General features: G+C 41.3%; 1 protein-coding gene across 4 annotated transcripts in view; it reads right to left on the reverse strand.

Annotated features, from left to right (window-relative positions):
* The window catches only part of ARHGAP18 (Rho GTPase activating protein 18), a 120,070-nt gene that overhangs the window by 47,618 nt on the left and 46,701 nt on the right, over positions 1-25,751 (reverse strand). For all 4 annotated transcript variants that reach the window (XM_084622851.1, XM_084622852.1, XM_084622849.1 and 1 more), the window contains exon 2: positions 155-354. In XM_084622851.1, the coding sequence (XP_084478977.1) occupies positions 155-354 (200 nt within the window). The remainder of the gene's footprint in view (positions 1-154; positions 355-25,751) is intronic.

Genomic DNA, 25,751 nt, shown 5'->3' on the forward strand with positions numbered 1-25,751 from the left:
CCCAAGGCCTGATTTGTAGAGGTGCTGGGGAGCTCTTATTGATTCATTTGGAGTTGTTGGGTCCTCAGCACCTCTGAAAATGAATCCTAAGGTGTCTCAAAACTGGGTACTCAAAATCAGTGGTCACTAAAATAATCGTTCATCAAAATGTTACCATCAGGCTCTTTCACCACAACCACTTCTTGCTCTTTATGATTATTTTCGCTGGTTTCATGGATGTTTTCAAGTTCTTTCCAATAGTCATCCATAGACAACTCATCCACGGAATCCTGGGAACTTGAGCGGTCAAATTGTGGCCTCTCTGTGGACTTCTTAGAGTTCTCATGGTTCATTGTATACTGGCCAGATCTGCGGCTATAAGAATACACAAACAAATTAATCTTCAGTAAATAATTCAGAGTGCAAGATATAGTGATATCAATACAGATAGTCAGTATTAACTGACAAAGATATAAAACCAAACTTGAACATTGAAATGCACTACAAGTCACTAATTACACTTTGTCTGGTATGTTTTAAATTAACATCTCCACTATGCACATCTCTAAATCTGGAAGCCCACCAGAGCATTTTCATGGAGTCCAAGTATTGGGGGTGGGGGAGAGAATGGATTCCATGTTCTCTGAAATTAATCTGAGTTTTATTAAAAGTTTCACTGGTTTTAACAATATCCCAAATTTAGCTCCACTGATGTTCAATAACAGGAGATATTTTTCCAGTAACTAGCAATCATTTCTTCTCCAGCTCCATTATGAATTGCATCTCTGTCCATGAGTGTCTGCATTTAAAGATAAACTTCTAAAATATGAACAAATTCCCAAGGGTGATTTATGCTGAAAAAGAAGCTGCTTGATAATTAAATGAGGAAGTGCTTGGTATTCAAATTGTGCATAAGGTATTACCTATACAGCTCCTACTGATGAAGATATTGACTACTTGTCCTCAATAACATTCAGAAGAGGCAAGGTTCATGGCCTAATACAACTGTTCTGGCCGAAAGGGAGGGGAGTTTTCACATTAATACATGTTGAAATTTGTGAATAATCTAAAATATAAATTTTGCTACTGACAATGTACACTAAGCCAGGTTTTCCCATGCAAGTAACATGCTAATCTGCTGTCCTGAACAGTTATTTCCGTAAACATAGTACTTCCTTTGAACTAGACCCTGAGCAACTTTATTGAAGGATCTGCAATCACAGAGGAAAGATGGACTGGTAGGTAGTTAGTTAGTTCGTGTGCTAGTCTGGAACTTTGGAGATCTGGGCTCAAGCCTCTGCTCTGCCACAGACTTAGCGTGACCTTGCAGTGTTAGCTTGTGGCATAACTCGAATGTTGCCCCTAACCTGACTCCCCTCTGCACACACAAATCACTAGCTTAAGTTAAGTGGCTTTGTAAACTGTGAGCGAGCTGGCCCATCCGTGGATGTGGGTTAAAGTGCGAGTGCTGCTGATGCTGGAGCTAGTAATGAAGTTGGGACTTCGCTACTCTATGCCACTGTCCCAATCATTGTGGGCAGCCCAAGTGGCGTTTTGCAGCGTGGTTACTCACACTCGAACTAGCCTAACTCAAGAGGAGTTAACCAGCGTAGATAATTCAAGCGAATGCTGCAGTGAGGATGAGTCCACTGTCTCTCTGTGCCCCAGTTATCTGCCTGTAAAATGGGGATAACAGTACTTTCCTACCTCAGTGTTGAGGATAAACACATTAAAGATTATGAGGTGGTTAGAAACTATGGGCTTGCCAAGCACCAGCTTGCCATGCAGTAACGTCCTATGTGGACATTTTCAAGTAGTGCTAAGCCACACTCTGGGACTTCCTGTGAGCAGTAACAGAGTCCACATGGACGTTGCCACACAGCAACCTGGTGCGCTGCAGATTCACACCCTGGCTTGCCGCACAGTAACCTGCAGTTTTGACAAACCCTAAAATGGACAGAATCAAGTTATTATATAAATATATCCCATTCTGACAAAGCTGCAGTGTGTTGGGGGGGGGAAGGGTTATACAAGACACGCTGCTCATTTTGCAGACTGGGTTTCTCTGTCACAAAGCAACATCTGTTTCTCCATAAAAATGTTCAAGTAGTAAAATTTCTGCTATTATATAAAACTAAATTTTTGGCTTAAGGCCTGGCTGAAAATAACACTGCTACAAAGAACTAAATTTCTGTTGTTTATCTTCTCAAAACATGAAGTTTGCTTTGTGAATTATAGGAGTAACGTGTTCATTCTGAATGGCTGCAGCTGAGTTCAGTGGGAAGTATTGTTTGCCTCTAATGAGCCAGCTAGATAGCATCCGGATATGTAAATCTCTGCTTTTTGATTGCATTAAGAGAGCAGCATGAACTTTATCTCCCATATGTAAACTTAAATTTTAAAAAAGAAGTTTCAAAAGCATAACTGCTTTTTTTTCCCCCATTGCCTTATTGGGAGAAATATCCAAATATTTCCAATTAACACATTCAGAATGAATGTAACAGCCAAATCACTTTATGCTGTAATGAAGCCAGATCTTCAAAGATAAAATAGGAACAGGCTGGGTCAGTACTTGAATGGGATATCTCCAAGGGTTTGTAGAAAGTTGAGGACTTGATGCAGTAGATAGAAATTTCCCCCTGATTCTGTTCTGGACTGTCCATATTGAATTTCATCTGCCATCATAATGTTCTCTCAGCTAGCTTAGTGAGGGCCCTCTGAAGGGGGAGTGATAGCTCAGTGGTTTCAGCATTAGCCTGCTAAACCCAAGGTTGTGAGTTCAATCCTTGAGGGGGCCCCATTTAGGGATCTGGGGCAAAAATTAGGGATTGGTCCTGCTTTGAAAAGTAGGGGGTTGAACTAGATGACCTCCTGAGGTCCCTTCCAGCCCTGATATTCTAAGTTCCTTGCAGGCTTCTCTCTGGGTGACCTAAATAATGGTCATTTGCAAATTTTACCACTTCTGTTGTCCTCCTGATCCTCATTTTTCAGATAAGTAATACATATTAAATAATACAGTCTTAGTACGATTCCGTGGGATACCTTACCATTAACCTCCTTCCCTGTTGAAAATTGACAATATATTCCTACCCTGTTTTCCATCTATTCACAAGTTTCTAATCAAGACAAAAGTTTGCTTCTCACTGGATGACTGCTTTCTTAATAGGTTCTGATGAGCTTTGTCATATCTTCTATAAAAGTCCACATCAATTATAGCTTAGAAAGGCATGATTTTCCTTTACGGTAGCTGTGCTGTTTGTAAATATCCTATCACGCTCTTCTGTCTATTGTATAACCGTCTTTAATTATGGTTTCCACTAATGTACCTGGTATTGAACTAAAGTTCACAAAATATGTGATTTCCAAGATCAACCAAGCATCTTTTTCAAAATATCTATCAGTACAATAGAGACTACCCTCATTAAAATTAATTACTGTAGTGGAGAGTACATTTCTTTTCTTTTTTTAACAGCTCAACCACTCTCTTTAATTCTTTCAGTATTCCTTGATTGATACCACCTGGCTCCACTGAGATTGGATTTTAAGGGTTTGATCTTGCTCCCCCACTGAATTATCAGTTTGTTCTTGGGAAGTATGTCTCCTTTAACTCCTCAATCCCTGACAGTGCCTCTTCTTTATTACCTTCAATGACAAGCTTTGGGATAGCTATCTTCCTCAGGATCACTATCTGTGGTGAAAAATTTTTGAAGGGTGCATTTTTTGCTTGAATAAACTCTTTTGCCTTGCCATTCATCCACATGCTTTTCCTTTGCCTTCCTGCTTCCTTTATTGTTTAAAGCTATGAACAATTTCTATGATCTTAATGATAGTGTGTGTGGTTTTCGTGGGGTCAGGGGGAGTTAACACCACTATAGTTAAGGTTGTTACAGTTTGCAAAAGTAGCCCTCATGATGAGTCTAAGAAACATATTTAGCTTTTGTTTCTTGTCTCTTTCTAGTTTGTTTCTTCACTACTTTTAAACGCACCCTTCCTATATAGTTTGCTAGTACAGTCCTAGATTTTGGTACAGTCCAGTAAACAATTGTTCAGAACTATAATTAACAATTTTTGGAAAGTGCAGAAATCGTTTACATTTTAAGTGGTAGCAAAGGAGAAAGGGAAAACAGCTGACTAAAATGTTACACTTAGTGAGCTGCTACCTCTATATTTGCTTAATAGTAAGAGTGAAATCCTGGCCCCATAAAGCCAATGGCAAAACTCCTATTGACTTCAGCAAAGATTTCATCCTACACGTGCAAAGTTCATTACTATGTCATTCAAGTTACAGGTAATCCTTCCTGCCAGTTGAATACACTAATCAGCCAACAAACTGATACACAATTTCAGGAAGGAAATACAGATGAATTGGGTTATACAAGGGTTTCAGAACAACTTTAGAAGTCCTACAAGTATGTGTGTCCAATTCATGATTTCTTTTATACCATATGTGCCTTTGCAAATTATGCTTTTGAAAGTGCTTGAGTGTCTGATAAGAAATGCAGGCTATTTGTGGACTTTGCCTCCGTAGCCTTAGTACTTTTGAGGATGAAAAGCACTCACTATAGAAGTGTTATCCTCCCCTTCCCATGCTCAAGGTATAAACTAATTAATGACAATTAATCCCCACCCAATATACCCACCACTACCCTTCTGTTCCCCTCTTTGGACTGAATGCTCAGGAACTAGAGGTAAGCAATGTGATTTGACTGGCCTGCCTGTAAAGATGAATACTTTTGGCTGGAGCAAGAAATTGCATGACGGGGAGCTTAAGGGTTTGCAAGTTGCTACCTGTCCACACAAGGTACAGGACATTAGTGTCCCGAGGTTGACTTCTGCAAGGCAAAAAAAAGAGCGGTATTAAACTTGAGGCTGTTGCAATGCATTGTTAGTTTATGATCAGTTACATGTACCTCCAGGATCACAGATGTCTCATAGCTATAATGAGTAGATTCAGTAGCAGGTAGTTGGAGGATTTTGGGGAAAGGATATCCCTATAAATGCACCTTTCATGTGTCTGGTTAGACATCTGTGACCTTTGTCATGGGTCTGGATCTTGCCATTGTGATCCATCCTCTTGTGACTTCTTGATCTATTGCTATAATGAGATGTTCACGGGGCTACACTTGAAAAGCACTCAGAAGCTAAAGCTGATGCAGCTGTGCACCTGCCTAGCAGGGTCAGCATCGGGAAGATACTGGGCTCATAAGCAACTGCACTGGCTTCCTGTTTCCTTCCTGGTATAGCTCAAGGTGCTAGCTTTGATCTCTAAAGCCCTTAGTGGTTTGAATCCATCTTAAACACAGTTTCTGTCCTCAAACTGCAGCAGCAGGTGAGGGTAATATTTGAGCTAAGAGTCCCTTAGTTTTAACCATCTGTGGCTGCTAACTAAGCATTCAGTGGCGGCCCTTCTCTTTCGGAACTCACTCCTCCTACTGGGCCAACAGAGCCCAGGTAACCTTCAGGGGGCACTGTGAGCAGAAGAAATAGATAAAAGGAATCAGACCTGAAAGCTTATTGGGGGTCTAAGGTGACTCTGGCCCTACTGAACATTTTGTAGCAGTCTGCAATCCTCTGCTACATTTTCAAGTGTTCACCGTACTGTTAAAACAAATAAAGTCCCCTGTATAGGAACTTCACACTGCCAATGACAATCCTGCATCTGATATTTATTGAGGTTTATACAAAACGCTAAAGCCTCTCTGTCCACGGCTCCAGGAACTTTTGCCATGTATTAAAAATACAGTCAACACCCTGTAATTCTTGGGGTCAGTTACATTCATCACATGAGCAATAGGCAGAAACATCAGTCAAACTGTGCCAGAAACTATGAGAAACAGAACTATGGAAAACAAGCTATGCTGCAGGCTCCAGAGAAGGATGGCTGATAGAGCTGCCTAGACACAGATCATCTGGTCTTGTCCTGCCGTCTCCCTCATCATACCTCCAAAATTCCCCTCTACCTGCATCGCTTCAGAAGAATCCCCTTTGGAGCTGGGTTCTTTTGTGCACGGGGTACAAATTTCTGTACCAGTTCCAGGCATCCTGGTCTCTGCGTGTCCAGTGTGAAGACGCACAAATAAGAAAAGTATTTTTAATGTAAAAGAAAAAAATCAGTGGCAGAAATCCAATCTCATCTGCAAGTATACAAGGGTGGAGTCAGAGACGTGTTTAGAATATTTCATTCGATACTCACAGCAAAGCTTTTTTCTGGCAAAAAATGATGATGGAAAAAAATTGTCAAAATGTAGCAAATGCCCAAGGTCAGGAAGCTGCCCAAAGCATTCTGGAGGACTGCTTTCTTAAAATCAATCAGACTACAACACACCTGGATAAGCACTAAGCTCATTCCACTATGAGTAGGGCCCTACCAAATTCACGGCCATGAAAAACATGTCACGGACCATGAAATCTGGTCTCTCCCTGTGAAATCGGGTCTTCTGTGTGCTTTTACCCTATACTATGCAAATTTCACAGGGAAGACCAGCATTTCTCAAATTGGGAGTCCTGACCCAAAAGGGAGCTGCAGGGAGGGGGTCACAAGGTTATTTTAAGGAGGTTGCGGTATTGCCACCCTTACTTCTGTGCTGCCTTCAGAGCTGGGTGGCCAGAGAGCGGCAGCTGTTGGCCAGATGCCCAGCTCTGAAGGCAGCACCCTGCCAACAGTAGCACAGTAAGTAAGGGTGGCAATACCATCCCACACCATCCTTATTTCCCCAGCTGCCCAGCTCTGAAGGCAGCGGCACCGCCAGTAGCAGCACAGAAGGAAGGGCAGCAGTCTCGTAATCCCCCCTACAATAACCTTGCGAACCCCTCACAATTCCTTTTTGAGTCAGGATCCCTACAATTAAAACACCATGAAGTTTCAGATTTAAATAGCTGAAATCATGAAATTTATGATTTTAAAAATCCTATGACAGTGAAGTTGACCAAAATGGACCATGAATTTGGTAGGGCCCTGACTATGAGAACAGTAGAGCTAGTTGGAAAATGGAGGTTTCTTCATCAGAAAATTTCTATGAAAACAACAATAATTCTGTTTGTAAGTAAGTAAGTAAATATAAAATAAAATCCAGAAAATGTCTAAAAATTTACCAAAACATCAAAAATATCTGGGTGTTCAGTTTTCCATCAAAAGAAATTTGAGGAAAGCAGCCACTTTTCAGGAAAACTTTCATTTAGTTGAAAATCCTATTTTCCATCAGAAAAAAATTCAGTCAGTCCTAGAAAATATCATCACTTCCAAGTAATCTTAAAACAAGGGATCTATTTAGAGTACCACTTCACTTAGAGGAAAGAATATAGACAGTTTTAACCGTCATCTCCATTCAAACCCTAGCAACATCTACTTTCAGTCACAATAAATATTTTGCTCTTCAAAGAACTTGATTGGGAACAGTGTGATAACCATATCTAAAATTATACAATCTGTGGGCTCAGTTCTGCCCTCTGATAAATGGGCACAGTGCCCACTGTAGTCCGTGAGACTTTCGCCTGCTTATCTGAGGACAAAATTTGACACCAGCTATAAAATAATTGTTCTATATGCTTACGCACATTTGCATTGCAATCTATTAACAGAGCTAATCTTCTTTCCCCACCAACTGGAGAAGTATTCATTTATTTGAACTATCAAGGATATGGGGACAAGCACTGCCATGCTCTTTGGGGGAACACAGGGGAAAAAAACCACTTCTTGTAATAATAATAATATTCACCATGCCCTCTATACAATTAGGAGGCCACAATTTACACGAAAAGAAAACTGATTCAGATGATTCAGACTGGCATTGTTAAACATTAACTATGCTAAACGCTAAAGTGAGAAGAAATGGGTGTAAATATTATCTCAGGCTTTTCCTTTGGCATTTGGCTGCTTGCCTTTCTCAGCCTGTAAGATAAATATGACCCTTAACATTAGTCAGTGTCTTATACACTCATAACAGCTGCTTTTTTTCCTTCAAATTCTTGAGGCCTTTATTTTGATCTCACAGCTGTTCTGAACTGATTGAGCTCCATTGACTTCAGTGAAATTACTCCTGAATTACACTGGTCTGAAATCAAACTCTTCCTGAGTGTTTCTTAATCATCTCCTTCTCCGTAGTTCATATCTAGCATCAACAGAATTCAAAGCACAAACACTGAGTGTTAGCTAGGTAATTGAGAATTACCAGTTAATAAAAAAGGTGTCATATTACTGGATTTCTATGTTTCATTCAGCTCACTGAAGGATTTGGTTTTTATTTTTTCTTGGGTTTTATTTTTTCCGCTTTATAAAACAGGGCATTGTGGGTTTTTTAGGAGAAAGTTGTTGGAGGAAATAGTTTTTTTCCTAGTTTCCTAGTACTAGCTACCAAATGAGGATCTTGAGGATGTTTTTTAATGGTATTTACATATAAATGCAAGTACTTTTAATGTTTGAAGTGTTGGGCCAATAGAAGATATTACCTCACCTACTTCATCTCTCTCAGCACCTTTAATGGTCATAAAAGCAACAGACTAATAGCATATGTCTGAACCAGGAAATGTAGACTGGCGTCATCGTAGTAGTATAGTATATTACTGGTAATACTGCAGTTAAGCCTAGGGACTCCAGGCAAGAATGCTGTAGTAAACAGAAGATTGCTAGAAACAGCAAAAAGAAGACAGTCCCTGAGCCTGTAATCAAGGTTTATGAATAGGGTGACCATATTTCCCTATGCTGAATACGGGACACCTGGTAAAATTACTCATATTCAAGCGAGTTCAACAGCAATCAATCAGAACTATGCAGTACAAATGTTCAAATTAACATCAAGATGACTGAACCCCTGTTAAAAAGAAATACTGCAGATTCTTTTTATTTACTTTCCTATCTTTAAGGCTTTAGGGTTCACACACATCCCTACCCCCCCCACACACACACACGGGGAGATGTCACACACACGCACATTCCCATACACCTCTCTCACATGGGGGTGGGGGTGAGGGGTGGGGAATGACTGACCGACCCTCCCTGCCTGGCGCTCTCCGCCCTCCATGCCTGGCTGGGTCCCTGGGATAGACCCACCCCACCTGGTACCTGGTGCCGCATCTTCTTGAGGCAACACGAGGCGGGGCACGCAGGGTCACGTATCTCCCTCTCCAGATTTCAGCCAGGGTTCACACCAGAATGTGGCCAGCAGCAGCCTTTCGGCACTGTGCAGGAGGGCAGGGACAGGAGCTGCTTCCAGCTGAAGGGCAGGAGGAGTGGAGAAAGGGATGACCTGGCCTGTGTCTTTGCAGAGCTCATCTCTTCAGAGCTCACAGTGTGCAGCCAGTGCCGTCCAGACCGGGATGCGGGGAGGGGGCTGTGCTGACAGACCGTCATGGGGAGTGGTTCAGCCCCATGCGCTGCAGCTCTGCCCTGCCACCAACCTTGCACATCCACCCCCATCATCGGCCACTGGACCCCCACACACACACCCCTGCTGGCCAGGTGGCTAGCAAGCTGGGATCTGGCCAGCAGCAGGACCCGCCAGTAATGATGAGGGAGAGACAGAAAATACAGGACAATTTGCTCATTTTTAAGAAAAAGTCGGGACACCTGCAGGAGGGCTTAATTATGGGACTGTCCCTTTAAAAACAGGACAAGATGAATGAAACACAAATGGGGACAGAGAAGGCAGGAGGATGAGGTAACAGTAAAGCAGGCATGTTCCGCATAATAATCAGTAGTCTCTTCAAGTTTTTCCGACACAGGGAATCTGTCAATGCTGTACCCTCCGGCTTTAAACATCTGTTATTCCAGTCCTGCACCTCTCCTGAACAGAGAATTAAATGATGTGATGGTTTTGTGATGTACAGAAATGGAGGCTATCTAATTAATTTCTGAATTTGACCTGAGTTCAGTGGACAAATTGGTTTAAACCCGTTAATCTGGCTCAGTAAGAGCTGGAACCATTGAAGTCAATGACTCTTCCACTGACTTCCACTGGGCTTTGGATCAGGCTCTAATTATTGCTCATACCAGACTGAATGTTTCATGGAACACTTATTTACTTTAGTAATTGTTTATCAGTGAGATAAAGATGAAGCAAAAATTCACCAATCATGTTTGTTTTCTATGACAGCATTTAGTCAGTTTTACAATCCTGTATCTGGCCCTTTAAATTCCACTGAATCTTTTATAACCAGAAAGTATGAGCTATCAGCATTTAAACACAATTTATAGTGTTAAAATATATAAAGAGAGACATAGATATATATAGATATCAATAATGCAATCTATAAAACTAGGTGAATTTTATGTAAATAAACAGGATAAGTGTCAAATATGATTAACTATGATTTTGATTGTAATAATTAGCAACTTTCCTGATGCAAGAATTTCACAGAAACATAATTGACATGATTCAAAGTCTCTGGATATGATCCCGGCCTTTACAAAATGGTGCCTGAGTGGTATTGACATAGATGTAGAAAACAAATGATTTTGAGATTTGTGTATATGCATCATCTTCCCGTCCTCTTGAGCAGTGCTAGCCTTTCAGATAAACTCAACAGCACACCAGTATCTGTCTAAGAGTCTCACAAGACCCTTATTACTGTAGTATCTGAACATCTCACAATCTTTAATGTAATTATCCTTTCAACACCCCTGCGAGGAAGGGCTGTGCAATTATCCCCATTTTACAGATGGGGAACTGAGGCACAGAGAAGGCTAAGTGATTTGCCCGTCACCCAAAAATGTCTCTGGAAGAGCAGGTTATTGAACTCAGGTCTACTCAAGTACTAAATTAGTGCCCAAACCACTGGTCCATCCTTCTATCCGCCAGTCTGCTAACTTGTACAACATGACAGAAAAATTAAATGTGACTAAATCCATCTACAGCATGTAAGTAATAAAATGCCTGTACTGGACATCTAAATTCTGGCGTCCTTGAAATCAATAGGAATTTTGCAACTGACTTCAATGCTGTTTTTTGTTTATATTATGGGAGCAGCCCCATCAAGACAGGGGTCCCATTTCATTAGGCACTGTGCACGCACATGGAGAGAGATAATCACTGGCCCAAAGATTTCATTGACTAGTAGCTGAAAGCCTGTGCTGTTACATATGTGTAATTCATAAAGTTATGTATGTAAAAAAGCCAAAAATGTCTGAGAGATTAAAAATTGGATGGTAAGACTGCAAATCCCAGGGAAGACTGATTCTGGTGATATTATGAACAAAAAGAGCCCTCACCATGCTTGTAGCTGTTTCCATCACTTCACTCAAGACATTCTAGGCTTCAGAGGGAAGTTTGGAGTTAGTGTGTGTGCTGGTTGTGTTCTTTTGTGTAGGTGTAGGTTGATTTTTGTGGGGGGATGGGATGTGTGCTGGGAGAGTTGAGTTGTGTGGGCACACAGGTGTGAGAATTAGGCCAAGTAATCTATGATCTATGCAGTCCCCCTCAAACAGCCAATGAAATTGCATGCAAATTAGCCATAGAATAAGGGCATGATTGGTTGAGTTACTTCTGATATCACAAGTCTAGGACTCTTCGCATGACATACAGGCTTATTGTAGCTACACACTGCACAGGTGTAATCTGTAATGTCAAAATGGCAGAGAACTTAAAAATTGGATGGTAACAGACCATGAAACCCTGTGATGATTCAACCTGGTGATATTCTGAACAAAGAGAGCTCTCAGCTATGCTTGTAGCTGCTTCCATCATGTCACACTGACTCTACAGACATTCTAGGCTTCAGAGTGACACAGGGTGACAATCCTGGAATCTTTTTATATAGACAGATGGGTGTGGGGGGAGAGTGGGAGTGGAAACAGAGGCACAGAGATGTGAAGTGTTTTGCCAAAGTTCATACACCAGTAGAGTGGCAGAGCCAGGAATACATCCCAGGTCTCTGCAGTCCCAGTCCACTGGACCATGCTGCTCTAGGGGATCAGGATTTGACCTATAGTAAACTCATAGTTAAGAGTAAGAACTGTAGCATGTTTATGACAGATTTCAGTTCTGGGTTTATAAATAGACTGAGTGACACTCTTTTAAGAGTGCTATTCTGTTGATACAGAAATTACGACATACAGCAAGTGACTCACGGAAGTGATTTAAATTTACCTACAGGTCAAGCTGTAATTGCCTTAACTAGATTTATATAAACATAAAAATGTTTGGAGATACATTGTTCCATTCTGAAGTTATTCTTTTTACTGAGCAATCAAATCAGCAGTCAGGATGAGGTATTGTCTATATATAACAATAAACCAGTACTTTCCAACTCTAAATAAAACCAGGAATGATGAAGATTTGGGGAGGGAGGCAGTGTGGTCTAGGATAGCACACTGGATGGGGAGTCAGAAAATGTAGGTTCTATTCCATGCTAGCTGCTGTGTGCCCTTGCGCAGGTCACTTTGCTTTGTGCCTTCCCCACTTTGCCTTGTCTATTTAGACCGTAAGCTGTTTAGGGAGTAGCATCTAGAAGGCCCAGCTGAAACCAGGGCACCATTTGTGCTAGGTGCTGTACAAACACACAAAGGTTCTTCTTGTGTGTTTGCACAGAGGCTACCACAATGGTGCCCTGATCTCAGCTGGGACGTCTAGATACAACTTTAATCCATGTGATCAGTAATAAAGATAACATATGACCTTGAGTCTGAGGAAGAGTTAATTGAAGAAATCCTCAGTGCTCAAAAAAGGAAGAGAAGAGACACTGCTGTGGAAGGGAGAAGATTCATGCACTGAACCACTTTTTCTAACTGGGTGAAGTTTAGAAATTAAGGAATTTTTTTCTGGTACTTATACACAGTGTTGAAGATTATGCAGTCATCACTTTAATTGTCTTTTCAAGTCTCTTACTAGAGTTATCAAGCATGCAGCTGTCTGAGCTGGCTGTTCTGATGCTATTGTTCATAAGACAATGGAGCAGTAAGACTTCCACATTGAAGTTTATGAAGAAGTTGTGGAATGTCTTGGTTTTTTATATAAATGGCTCAACATATTAAAGATTCTGGTATGGTATTTGGAATCTCAATCTCCTGGCAAACAAAAGCTGATATCATCAGTGTTTGTGAGCAGCAGGCATGCCCTGGGTAATTGCTAGTTTAAGAATCAGGTTGTGGGCATTTGGGATCCAGCATAATGCTATGCTATGCTATTTCTTGCCCCACTTAAAATGCTTTATGACCTCTGGAAAGCATTAGAGAGATCTTATACCAAAACTGTGTTTACATTTTGTTGTTAACCCTAGTAATTCGTTACAGTGATTGTAACCTTTCCTTGCATTCCTTTCCATTATTTACCTTATTCTTTCCATTACTGATTGCAACTTCCCTGTTCTTCTTCCCAGTCCTTTCTAACAGACATACTTGAACATACCAGGTAACAATTAGTTGATCAAAACCAACAAAAATTAGCAGTTTCAGGATAACTGCACTGTATCCCCCTCTCTGTGGTCCATTCCAGGAGCTCCCAGATCTCCAGCCATTACCTGTGTCTCTGGGTAGGGTATCCCATTCCCTTCTGACCTGGGAAGTTTTAAGGCTGCACAGCAACCTGCCTTTCACTTGCATCCGATGAAGTGAGCTGTAGCTCACGAAAGCTTATGCTCAAATAAATTGGTTAGTCTCTAAGGTGCCACAAGTACTCCCTTTCTTTCTGCCTTCCACTGTGATATCCCAGCAAATTAGTCTACCTAGAGGCCAGCACCTGTGCGCTGCTTTCTTTCTCCAAGGGCTATGAACAGTGTACTGCCAGCAGTTACAAGCAGGCAGGCCATTCACCTGGTTCTTCACCAGACAGTCCTGTTTTGGTAACCTTTGTCCCTATCCGGTACTGGATATGGTTTTGTCTGGTATCAGAGCACGCTGCTCCTCCCTAGCTGGTGTGAACTTGCATGCACCATAGCTCACACCTCATGGAGGGTACCATTATGCAGAGAGTGCCACCCTGCTGGAAGTATCTGGATCTCTGGTGTTCTGGCCACCCTAGTTACAAGTTACCACACAGCTCTTTCTAAGCAAGCACCTTGATTCTTAACGCAAAAAGCTTGACAGAGACAACATATAAAGACAACAGAAGTTCCTATATTCGTGCTAAAAGCTTACTGGAGATCACCCAACAGTCTGGTAGGCCAAAGTTTTTCCAACCCTTCCACAAGGGTAGGGACCCTTGCACAGAAGGTCCTGTCCATTTGCTGGATCAGAAAGAAGGCCCTGAGTCAGTTTAAATGTAGCCTTTTTATGCCAAAAGCCCTTTGTCTTCCTAGTCTCTGGAAACCCAGTCTGAACCAGAATATGCAAACCTTTCCAGGGGTGGTCCTTCTCTGGAGGTATTTATAATGTGAGTGATTCAATGTAATCACTTCCCACTATTTTAGTTCCTGATGGAGCTGTAGTAACCATTGATCGTTTTCTATTCCATAGACATTCATACAATCACTGGCCCACCGTGACACATAAACTTCGTGGGTTGCCCCAAAGATACTACATGCGGTTGCAATATCTGTCACAAAGAGATTTCTGGTTAACTTACTCCTAGGCTCCTTCTCCCACAACTTTACAGCTGTTGTAAAGGTATTTTGTGACCTTTTGGGAGCTGGCATTGTGAAAGTCACTTGCAAGTTCAGGCTTGCCCAAGTCCACCTTCAGCTTAAAAGTAACAAGGCGGGGGGTGGGGGGGGTGGGACAACATAGATCAGAAGCAGAGTAATGTTCACTTCTCAAATCTTTGGAAACAGTGTAGTAGTTTTACACTCACTTTGCACTTGCTTTGTAAATGACTACACAAGGTGCAAGGCAATGGAGGACCAGACCCTTGGGTTTTCTAAATGCCATCAGTAGTTGTCAATGCTGGTTCAAAAATACTTTGGAGATTAAAAGAACAATATAAATTCCTATTATTCATTTACAATTTTCAAACACTAAACTAGAAATGTGCCAAACTGGGATCTTGGGGTTTTTTAGAAGCTTAGAGTTAGTGTGTCTGTTAGTATAATTACACTGTGCCAGTAGATGCCTCATTAGTGCTCTGCAAGACTTGAATGCTGCTTCTCTCCCCCTCCATTTTCCAGGGAATCTACAGAGCATTTGTGGCAATGATACAGGAGAAGATATTTAGCTAATTCTCTAATGGATAGTGCTAGAAAGTTGGTTTCTAGATATGAAGCCATAATCAAGCAGCCCAGATTGTATGTATAGTATAATATTACCAAGGGCATAACTGTTGTGAAACAATTTAACCTTAAGCTATAAAGGACCTGCCGTTCACGCACCACCATCTAAACTAATCTTATCACAAAATGGAAAATAGATGTCAGCCATCACTACGATACGTTGCTAGTCTACCAGGGTGACACTTTTTCCAGTCTCCAAAAATTAGAGGCAAGTCTACATGAAAGCATACTGCTCAGTAGACTGTGGTGTAAATCTATAATGCTCCAGCATGCCATGTACTGTCTGTGGCACTAAGGACTTATACTCCAGCTTGCCGAACAGTGACTGTTCATGTAGACCTGCGTAATGTTGTCTATTGAAAGCTGCAAATTTGGAGAGGTCAAGAGAGTTCTACTCAGTGAGTTGGCTGATACAAAACACATAGTATCCAAAATAGCACGTTAGTAGCACATAAGTGGACAATAGGCCTTCTGTGGAGCCCTAAGCATGTACAGGGTGAATCTCAACCATAGAGCTTTCAGTGTTGCCAGTTCCAAACATTCAAGAACCATAAACCAGCCCCTACCCCCAAAAAATCCTGAGATTGGATTAAGCTATAAGGTTTAAAAATATATGGATATATATTATTTGCCTTCTGGTTCCTGTTGCTTTAGAGTGATCTTGGTTCATGTTTTTAAGTTTAATTCTGCAACCAGGAGGGCTAGAAACTTGATTTCTTTTTTCAAATGCAAGATGAAATTCTCATGACTCCAGGAGCTGGGCCTTGAAGTAAAACACCAAATATCACAAGACTTGCAGTAAAATTACAACAGTTGGCAACATTCAGAATTGTTTTTAGAAATCAATTCTCTTTTTACCTTCAATTTGATAACAGCGACCAGGATTTCATGCTAAATGTCATTCTAATCTCCCTTCATTCTTGAAATATTTGAACAGAAAAATTCATGGGCTTTGGAAATATTTTCCTGTTGGATGCAAATGTACAGAAACTCCCTGCTCACAAAGGGTTTCTGTTCTTAAAATGTGAATTCATGTAGAGTCACAGACGTCTCTAGATATGCCCAGGAACATTTCAGCAACCTGCCAGGAGAACAAGGAGATAGATGGAAACCATGGCTGACCCTAATAAATGACCTTTGTGAATTGGAGGTCATGTAATTGGTAAAAAATTGACTTAGGCTCCTAACTCATTTAGATGCTTTTGCACACTGTTAGGAAAACAAGAAAAATAATGTAACCAGCTGACCCTGTTCCACTCTCCTTCTTTCAACTTTTTGCTCTTATTTTGGCATCCATTTACCAAATTGCCAGCTATTGTATCTATTAACCCCATCCTTTGATTGCACACTCCACAGCATCTCTCGCTCCTCCTCAACGTTTCTCTAATCCTTTGTCCTAATACTGATAGAATTACGATCCCATTCGAGATTACTATATTTTCTCTCTTCCATTAAAGTCCTTCTAAAAACCATTCAATCTATATCTTTAATATTCATAACTTTTATTCCACTTTTTGAGAAAATGAGCCTGGAGTGCTCACACATAACATGTTATTTTCTGTTTTGAAAAATTCTGCCATCTTCTGAGATCTAACCCCTGGATCTGATAATATGTCTAAGAATAGAATGAAACCTAAGGGTGACCACTGTACTGTGCAAACTCTGCACATGTCGTGCAGCTTGGCTCTGCAAATATAAAAGAATAAGTTTAGAGGTGATAATGGAATTACAAATACTGTCCCTTTCTTGAGAGAAAGGGCTAAATGCTCAAAATAATTATTGGCAGTGTTGTTGTACCTGTGTTGGTCCCGGGATATTAGAAAGACACGGTAGGTGAGGTAATATCTTTTGTTGGACCAACTGGAGTAAGGGTCCTAAATTCTATATAGACTACTAACCTGCATTGATTTTAATGGAGGTTAAGTCCCTAACTCCTTTTGAGCAGTCAAAGAGCCTAAGAGCTCCTCAAAATATGAGTCTTCTACTCACAGTCAAAAAGTCATGTGAATAATGTTCAGTTAATTTAAGATATATTTTAAAAATCCCTGGCCATCTAGCCAAGCATGGTAACATCCATGAAGCTACACTAGGGTCCCTCATAACTTCAGAGCAATAGTGGTATAAAATTGGTGCACTAACAGCACCGGCCCTACTGCTTTTAGTTAAAGGAGACTCTCCATTAGCTATTCTAAGTAGAGGGCTTACAGCACAGACTATTAGCTCCAGTTCCGGCTGAAAGTTACTGGTGCACATACGCAGCCAGGTTGTTACAGTATAATTGCAATAGTCAGATTAAGTTGTAAATGAACTTTTGTGAGCCTTCCCAAACAGTGTTCAAGGAGACCCAGCTACGGAAGGTGTTTTTATTGTTCAAAGGAGAGCCACAAGGACAAACATGCTGTCACAGGAGCTGGAGAGCTGCCTGCAGAGCAGGAAGCTGTGCAGGCTGCAGCTGGATGGAGAGGCCCATGCAGAGCAGGCTGTGACTGCCCGATGCTGTACCGGAATACAGGTCTGTGCAGAATTTGTAGGAAGCAGCCGAGACTTTCAAGGACTTTGAAGCAAGAGATCTTGTAAAGAGAAACTGACTGAGCCTGTCAGCGACACGAAGCCAGAAGCCAACCCAGGCTCTTAAAGGGCAGCAACTTGAAGAAGGTTTTTTCAAAGAAAGTGCCAAAGATCACTATGCTCTGATTACATGTTTGGCCCAAAGAGATTATGCTGCTGTAACAGGCAACTACATACAGCCAGGGACTGGGGGCCTTGTGGTCCAATTGCTGCCCACAGTTTGCTAGCAGGATCTGAGCAGAAAGCACTTCAGCAATAGCAGGATGACAGTGCAAAGCCCCCAAAGAGAGACATCACAGAGTGATCCAGACTAGGAAAACCTCTGGGTTGCTTAATTACTTCTAACACAGGAGTGGACTGGAAAAGGCCCTCTGCCCCCAAGGACCAACCTAGGAATAGCTATGTTTCATTCTGAAGAGTCTTAAGGGAGGTAATCCCCATTCACTCCCTGGGAAGAGGGAGTTGTGTTTGGGGGCTATAGAGACAGACAAGTAGCCTATGTTACTCCCTGGGAGCAGGGTGCTGAGAGGCTGGCAAACCCAGAGGAGTGGGGAGGGCCAGGAGGTAAGGAAGAAGCTCAGGGAAAGGCAGCAAGGTGAAGGAGGGAACCACACCTCAGCTGCTGTTTAGAGTGTCTTTGAGCCAGAACCCAGAGTAAGGCGTGGGCCTGGGTTCCCCTGCCAGCCACTGAGGGAGTGGCACCTGGGACAGTAAATGGGTGAACTGCCTGAGACTGCCATTGAGCAGTCTTTACAATGTTATATTTCATATGAAGGTTTTGTTGTAAGGTATCTGGGAAAAGCTCATAATTAAGGTTGTAAATGGAACCTGTAGATTGGGGTAAAGGGGATAGATGCTGACTGGCCCACTGTTTGGGTGTGAAGGGTGGGTAAGGATTCTACAAGGAGAGTATCCCAAAGGAAGAAGGGAATTGGGGGTAAAGGGGAGGCACCTAAAGGATGGAGGACATGCACAGGCACACAATGCGGGGCAGGTGAAGAAGGGAAAGTCTCTCCCTTCACCCTGTCTGGGCAAGATGGCACTGCACTGCCTGTATTCAGAACCTACCTAGCACAATTTAGCCCTTTCTGTATTCATTGGAAGATACACTCCATTCTCAGTTCATCCCTCGCAGTATCACAGAAATGTAGGGCTGGAAGGGATCTTGAAGTCATCAAGTCCAGCCCCTTGCACTCTGGCAAAACTGAGTAAACCCAGACAATCCTTAATTATTTGTCCAACTTATTTTTAAAAGCTTCCAATGACAGTGACTCCACACCCCTCTCTGAAAACCTATTCCAGAGCTTAACTTCGCTTACAGTTAGAAAGTTTTTCCTAATATCTAACCTACATCTCCCTTGCTTCAGATTAAGACCATTACTATTTGCCCTACCTTCAGTGGACATGGAGAACAATTGATCATCATCCTCTTTATAACAGCCCTTAACATATTGGAAGACTTATCAGGTTGCCATGTAGACCTCTTTCTCAAGACTGAATATGCCCAGTTTTTTTTAACCTTTCCTCAAAGGTCAGGTTTTCTAAACCTTTTCTCATTTGTGTTGCTTCCCTCTGGAGTCTTCCCCATTTGTCCACATCCTTCCTAAATTGTGGTGCCCAGAATTGGACACCCTACTCCAGTAGGATCTCACCAGTGCCGAACACAGCAGGACAGTTACCTCCTGTATCTAACATATAACATTCCTGTTGTTAACCCCAGAATCACATTGGCCTTTTTTGCAGCTGCATCACATTGACAACTCCATTCAGTGTGTGGTCCACCATAACCTCCAGATCCTTTTCAGCAGTCAGACAGTTATTCCCCCATTTTGTAGTTGTGCATTTGATTTTTTTCCTTCCCAAGTGAAGTACTTTGCACTTGTCATTGTTGAATTTCATCTTGCTGAATTCAGACCAATTCTCGAAGGTCATTTTGAGTTTTAAACCCATCCTCCAAAGTTCTTGCAACCCCTCCCAGCTGTGTCATCTGCAAATTTTATAAGCATACTCTCTACTCCATTATCCAATATATTAATGAAAATATTGAATAGTACCAGACCCAGGACTGAGCCCTATGGGACCCCACTAGATGTGTCCTCCCAGTGTGACAGCAAACCATTGATACCTACTCTTTGAGTACAGTCTCCCAACCTGTAATGCACCCACTTTATAGTAATTTCATCTAGACCGCATTTCCCTAGTTATTTTATGAGAACATCATTCGGGACTGTGTCAAAAGCCTTACTAAAATCAAGATACTGTATATCATGTCTACCGCTTCCCGTCAATCCAGTAGGTCAGTCACCCCATCAAAGAAGGAAACTAAGTTGGTTTGGCATGATTTGTTCTTGACAAATCCATACTGATTATTCCTTATAACCCTATGATCCTCCAAGTGCTTACAAATTGATGGTTTAATAATTTGCTCCAGTATCTTTCCAGGTACTGATGTTAGGTATGATCTAGGTGTAGGATACAGGTGAATCATCTTCCCTCTAATTTCCTTTCTTCTTGTTTGCACTGAGTGAAAATGCACTTCTGCAACCTTAACTGTAATTTAGCAGAGTTTCTTTGTATACAGGGAATATTTAATTGCCACAATAACTATTCTACCCCAAAGAATAAAGAATAACTCAGTCTCCAAAATAAGGAACCTGGACAAACACTGGTGAAGTCCAGCCATTTTGGGTAGGGAGCTGAGAACTGGTGTACTTCATGTATATCCCAGGCTGTAAAGCACTGGGGGGGGGGACCCACTGAGATAAATGGACACAGCTCAGAGCTATTGTTTCAGGCTGTATTCATCTCCATGGGGAGTTTTCCTTCAGCTGAGAACATCACATTGAGATAAATGGGCCATTTCACACCTTTCAGAACTCCTGTGCTGCAGATGGATGTGTAGAGGAGCCCTTTCCCTTCACTGTCATTCTATACTTCCTGTTTAAAGGACCATGCTTCCAAGTGCTCTAAAATGGCATGCTAACACACATTTTCTTGAAATTTGCTTGGGTCTTTTAATAGTGTTAGATGGAATGCTGTGGGTGAGTGAATGGGTGGTAAAAAGAGGCAAGGAGCTTGTACATTTCAGCAGCTGTGGGGCTGGAACAATAGAGGTATGTGTTAATGGGCATATTGGGGCATTGCTGGAAGACGGCAGAGTCAAGGTTGAATGGGCAACCTTACGTGTGCATATCCTGGTTTTCAGAAGGTTGAGTTTTGCTTAACACATTCTTCTGCAAGGGGAAGACATACCACCAGGCAATTTCAACTCTGTGTTAATGTAGAGGTTTTTGCCATTTGCCCTGCTGACCCTTACTGAAATGGGCCCTCCGAATCACTAGAATTTCTTTCCTGCTTGTTCATGTTTTTGGAGCCCACTTCTTTAAAGTCTTACACTGGAACTGTTCCCAGCACATGACCTCCCATGGAATTCAATGGGAGCTATGTGAAAATCTTTAGCACAAATGTTTATAACAAAGTTTGCATATCCCAGAGGATGAGGAAGTCATCATTTTATGGGGGATGTTTGCCTGTGTTCTTAATTATTTTAAAGGTGTTGGCTGAAGCAAGAGTGCAGGTAACCTTTGTATTGAATGGGAAGTTTGGAAACGATCAGCTCCAATTTGAACAGAGCATGTAATCACTAGAACACATATAAATACTACTGTATATGGAGCAAAACTACCTTATACAGTACATTAGATGCATTACTGCAAGGCATTGCCTGATAAAAGTAACAACAATGGCTATGGGTGAAGCAGCTTGGGATGGCGATGAAGTATCATGTCAGGCTCTTTCATGCTGGCTCAAAATAAGATAGTTAAAAGTTAAGATCTGAAAACTGTCATTCAGCTACCAGTTGTTATGGCCTACGGGGGGAGGGATAGCTCAGTGGTTTGAGCATTAGCCTGCTAAACCCAGGGTTGGGAGCTCAATCCTTGAGGGGGCCATTTAGGGATCTGGGGCAAAAATTGGGGATTGGCCCTGCTTTGAGCAGGGGGTTGGACTAGATGACCTCCTGAGGTCCCTTCCAACCTTGATATTCTATGACATTATGCATTAAAAGTCATCTTAAACTTTTATGACTGGGACAAGTTAAATTTAAATCCTGTTACTGCACTATATTAAGATATTTAAACTGCAAGAAAATATTAGCATAAGATTATCTTCCTTTGCTCAGTGGAGAATCTACGCATATTTTAAAACTACAGAGGTGCAAAGCAAAACCAAAGTCTAAAAGCTATGCAAAATTTCATATTCATAACCAATACAGTAACAACTTTAAAAATATGTTTTTCATTCAAAATGAAGGGCATGTATTTCTAGCAAATAATAGCAAGGATACATCATTACAGAATCATAGAATATTAGGGTTGGAGAGACCTCAGGAGGTCATCTAGTCCAATCCCCTGCTCAAAGCAGGACCAAGCCAAAATGTTTATGTAAAAAAACGGGTGCAAAATAATTCCACAGCATTATAAAGGATAAGAGAACATGTGGGTAAGGTTCAAGCCCCACATTAATGCCTTCCAGAAGAACCTGATCTTAATGAAGTTTTCCAGGCAAGTCTCATCCCAGGGTAATTTTTGTTTCTGAGAAGTTTGGTTAAAAACTATAAGAGACTTGAAACTAATGGTGCTTTGAAAACTTACCTGATGTCTATTTTTTAAAAAAAACTTCTAATTCATTTTTACTCAAACCTCAGATAGTTGTCCTACACACCCTGAACTTCTAGTTATTTTTCTAGGAGGTAATGCCATAGTACGTTAGTGTTAAAGTATATTGGAAATGAATTATTTGAACAGGAAACTGGATTTTAATCTCCGCATTTGTTTTGATGTTTGCATATCTTTGCAAATTTCACATGGCAATGTTTTATTGGACACTATAAAAAAAATGGGAGGATAGTGAATAATAAACTTAGGAACTGGCTGGCTCCATTAACTGTTCATATTCAAACATTCAAATATTTGGATTTCTTAAGATGCAGAATTTTTGCAAAGAACGTGTAATACTTTGGAGTATTGGCTAGACTCCATGGAAACAACATTTGCAACGTCAACTTTTTAAACAGTTTTTGATCTAAATATAGAAAGCTTTACTGTAAAGATCTGATTTTATTTTCTGTGGTTCTTGCAGTTTAACAAAGTGACCTTTTTTCCTGATCCTTACTTTGGAACTGTGAATCAGAACAAAATGAACAGGAAACAAAGAATAAGGAAAAACCAGAGATTAACATGGACAAACATCTAGAGAGAGGCTCAAACAACCTCAAAAGTTGGATCTTTCATTTTGAGAAAAATAGACATTTGCTAAAGCAGAACTAAATTACCAGTAATCATAATCTGATGTACATAATCACGTGGTATCCTGACTCCACTGAAGACAGTAATCAAATTCCCACTGATTTCAATGAGTCCAGGACTTTATCCATGGATTTTTTTTGTTTTTGTTTTTGTTTTTTTGCTTTTTGAAAGAAAGAACCTCCTTTCAAAAAATAAATAAATCAATTAAATAAAAACTTAATAGTTGCCAAAATGTAATCGGTCAAAGGGCTATGAAAAAAATATACAACAGTATGATAATTTAGCAAGTTATTTATATCAAAATTGCTACCTTACAGTCAACACTGGCCTATGCCAGCAGCTAAGTGTTGACTATGTCCCCAACACACCAAATTGCACTTTGACCTCAGCATATTAAATTACAAAATTATTTTAAGGCAGGTCAATTCCTCTTGTAGAGGAGGATTAAGATATGTATGAATCTACAAGACTAATGTATTACACACACTGAGATGATCTGTATCCCTATATGTAAGAAATTTTACACATAAAAGCAAACACATTTTATTTTATTATATATCCAGGCATTACTCAGCAAAGTAATCTACTTGGTCAAACATTCTATCATTATTTGAAACCTTTAAGGACTTATGGCTAAAACTGTATGTTCCTATGGAACTAGCCATGGAAGAAGAGTTGGGGGCAAAGGGGGAGGAAGATACGTGAGGAAACTCCATGAAACTAACCTTGTGGGAATTTTCCTAAAAACTTCCACTAAGAAAGGCTTGGAAGTCTATAAAGGATCCTGGGGTCCACAAAAAAGGGAACTCCCAGGCCCAGAAAGCTTGTCTCCTCTGCACTATTCTGCTTCCCTGTCAGAGCTATGCCATTGCCCATGCACCTGGTGCCTGTCTAAATACCACTGTGCGGGTGCAAATATTACTAATGTAACCCCTTGGGGTTTACAGAGCATGGCCCCTTTAAATCTTTTTCCTGGGGGGAAGGGGAGCAGTAAGAAAAAGGAGGGAAACTCCAGGTGGGGCTCTGGAGCCAGGGAGAGAGAGAGAAGTAGCAGAGAAACTGGTTGAAGCCTGGGACACCCCAGGTCAGGAATCCCCTGAGAAGGACAGGCTGGAGCTGGACCCAGTATCACTGCTGCCCCAAGCTGCATGGGGCTGTGAGTACTGGGGCTTGTGACTCTGCACTGGGAATAAGGAGGGAGGCTGTAGCTAGTTAAGTTGGGAGGTGGTCGCTCTGTGTGGCTTTGCAGAGAGTGGCAGAAGAGGGCACCGGAGGGGTTTGTTGGGGAAAGTTCACTGGCGCCGAAGATGACCAGGAGCACCCAAGACTCAGCACTGAACTGGAACTTTGCTCAGGACTCCTGAACTCTGTGTGCAGACACATTGCTCAGTGTCTGCCCTTTCAGACTGTGCTACCACTGGGCCTGTGGGGCCTTGGTTGGGATGCAACCCTGTTCTAGTGCTCCCCCAATTTTTCTCCTCTCATCCCTCTGTAAATAAATATCTCCCTTTGTTATACCCATTGTAGTGTGTGTGTATGTTTTCACTCTGGGGGGGTTGGAACAGGTGCCCCTAGGGTGGAAGGAATTTTTCCTGCTGCATTCCTGCGTGTGCCTTCTCTTGGCCAGAGCTGCCTGCAGCGCAGACGCCATAGTGGCCATGAGGGCACTAAAGTTACACTAAGTTAATATCTTGTCAAGTGTTAATGCTTTAAACATATCTGATGAGTTATGTACACCTTCAGAGGGGCTCTCCAAAGAAAGCAGCTCCTCCTACTTCAACACATTTTCCTGAAAGCCTAAGGAACCTGATACCACACATATGGCTTCTGTAGGGGGAAGAGGTTGCAAAATGTGCCACTGAGCCTCCAATCAGGCTCCAGCTAATCAAACTTCACATTTGGCTTTGAAAGCTCTCCTTTTAAAAAACAAACAAACAAAAACAACGTAAGTGGACAAAACAATTAAGCCACAAATACAATTAGTAGTTTTAAAATTATTCAGAATATAAACACCTTTAGCTTCTCAAAGTGGCCTTAGGTTCCTGTAGAACTATAAATCAATATACATACTGAGTCTGCATGATTTGAAAGCTCTGGTATAAAGGGGAGAGTCATGCTTGTTCTGAATCATATTTTAGGGCCCAGTCTTACAATTGGCTCAGTATGGGCTCCATCATGGCTCTGATTGCAGAATCAGCACTCTACCTTTTTTTTATCAGATTGGCTAATTATGCAGCCACTTAACTAACTCTTTTACATATATGTACCTAGAAGATTAATCTTAATCAGCACATTCTGTTCTTGCTTATTCTTTTCACACATACACCACAGTAAGAAACAATGCTGAAATCTTAGTTCCTGAACTACGATTAAACCAGGAGGCATTCACTGTAATTCTGAACTTTTCTGCTTCTGGTGGTGCAATTTCGAGACTAAAATAAATAAAAATATTTTATTGTTTTGAAGATTAGCAGCAATTTGGTGAGTTTTTACAGTCAGTGTAGACTACTGTCTTAAATACATGGAATTCTGTCAACGTGGTGACTACTACTTCTTTAAACACAAGGATTCAAGAAAGCATCCCTAATCCTCAAGTGTTTTCCTGCACTGGGAGAAAACAGATAATGCAAATATCCCAGTGTGCCCTTTCCATCTCATAATAGAGGAGGACTATCCACTCCTCTCTGACAATCTTGCTGGAAGTTAGAGAAAAGTCCAAAAGCAGCACCATCCAACAGATTTTAACAGCCTACAGTGTCAAACTCT

This window comes from Lepidochelys olivacea (assembly GCF_965140295.1).
Source record: "Lepidochelys olivacea isolate rLepOli2 genome assembly, chromosome: 3".
In the NCBI taxonomy this organism is placed as follows: domain Eukaryota; kingdom Metazoa; phylum Chordata; order Testudines; family Cheloniidae; genus Lepidochelys; species Lepidochelys olivacea.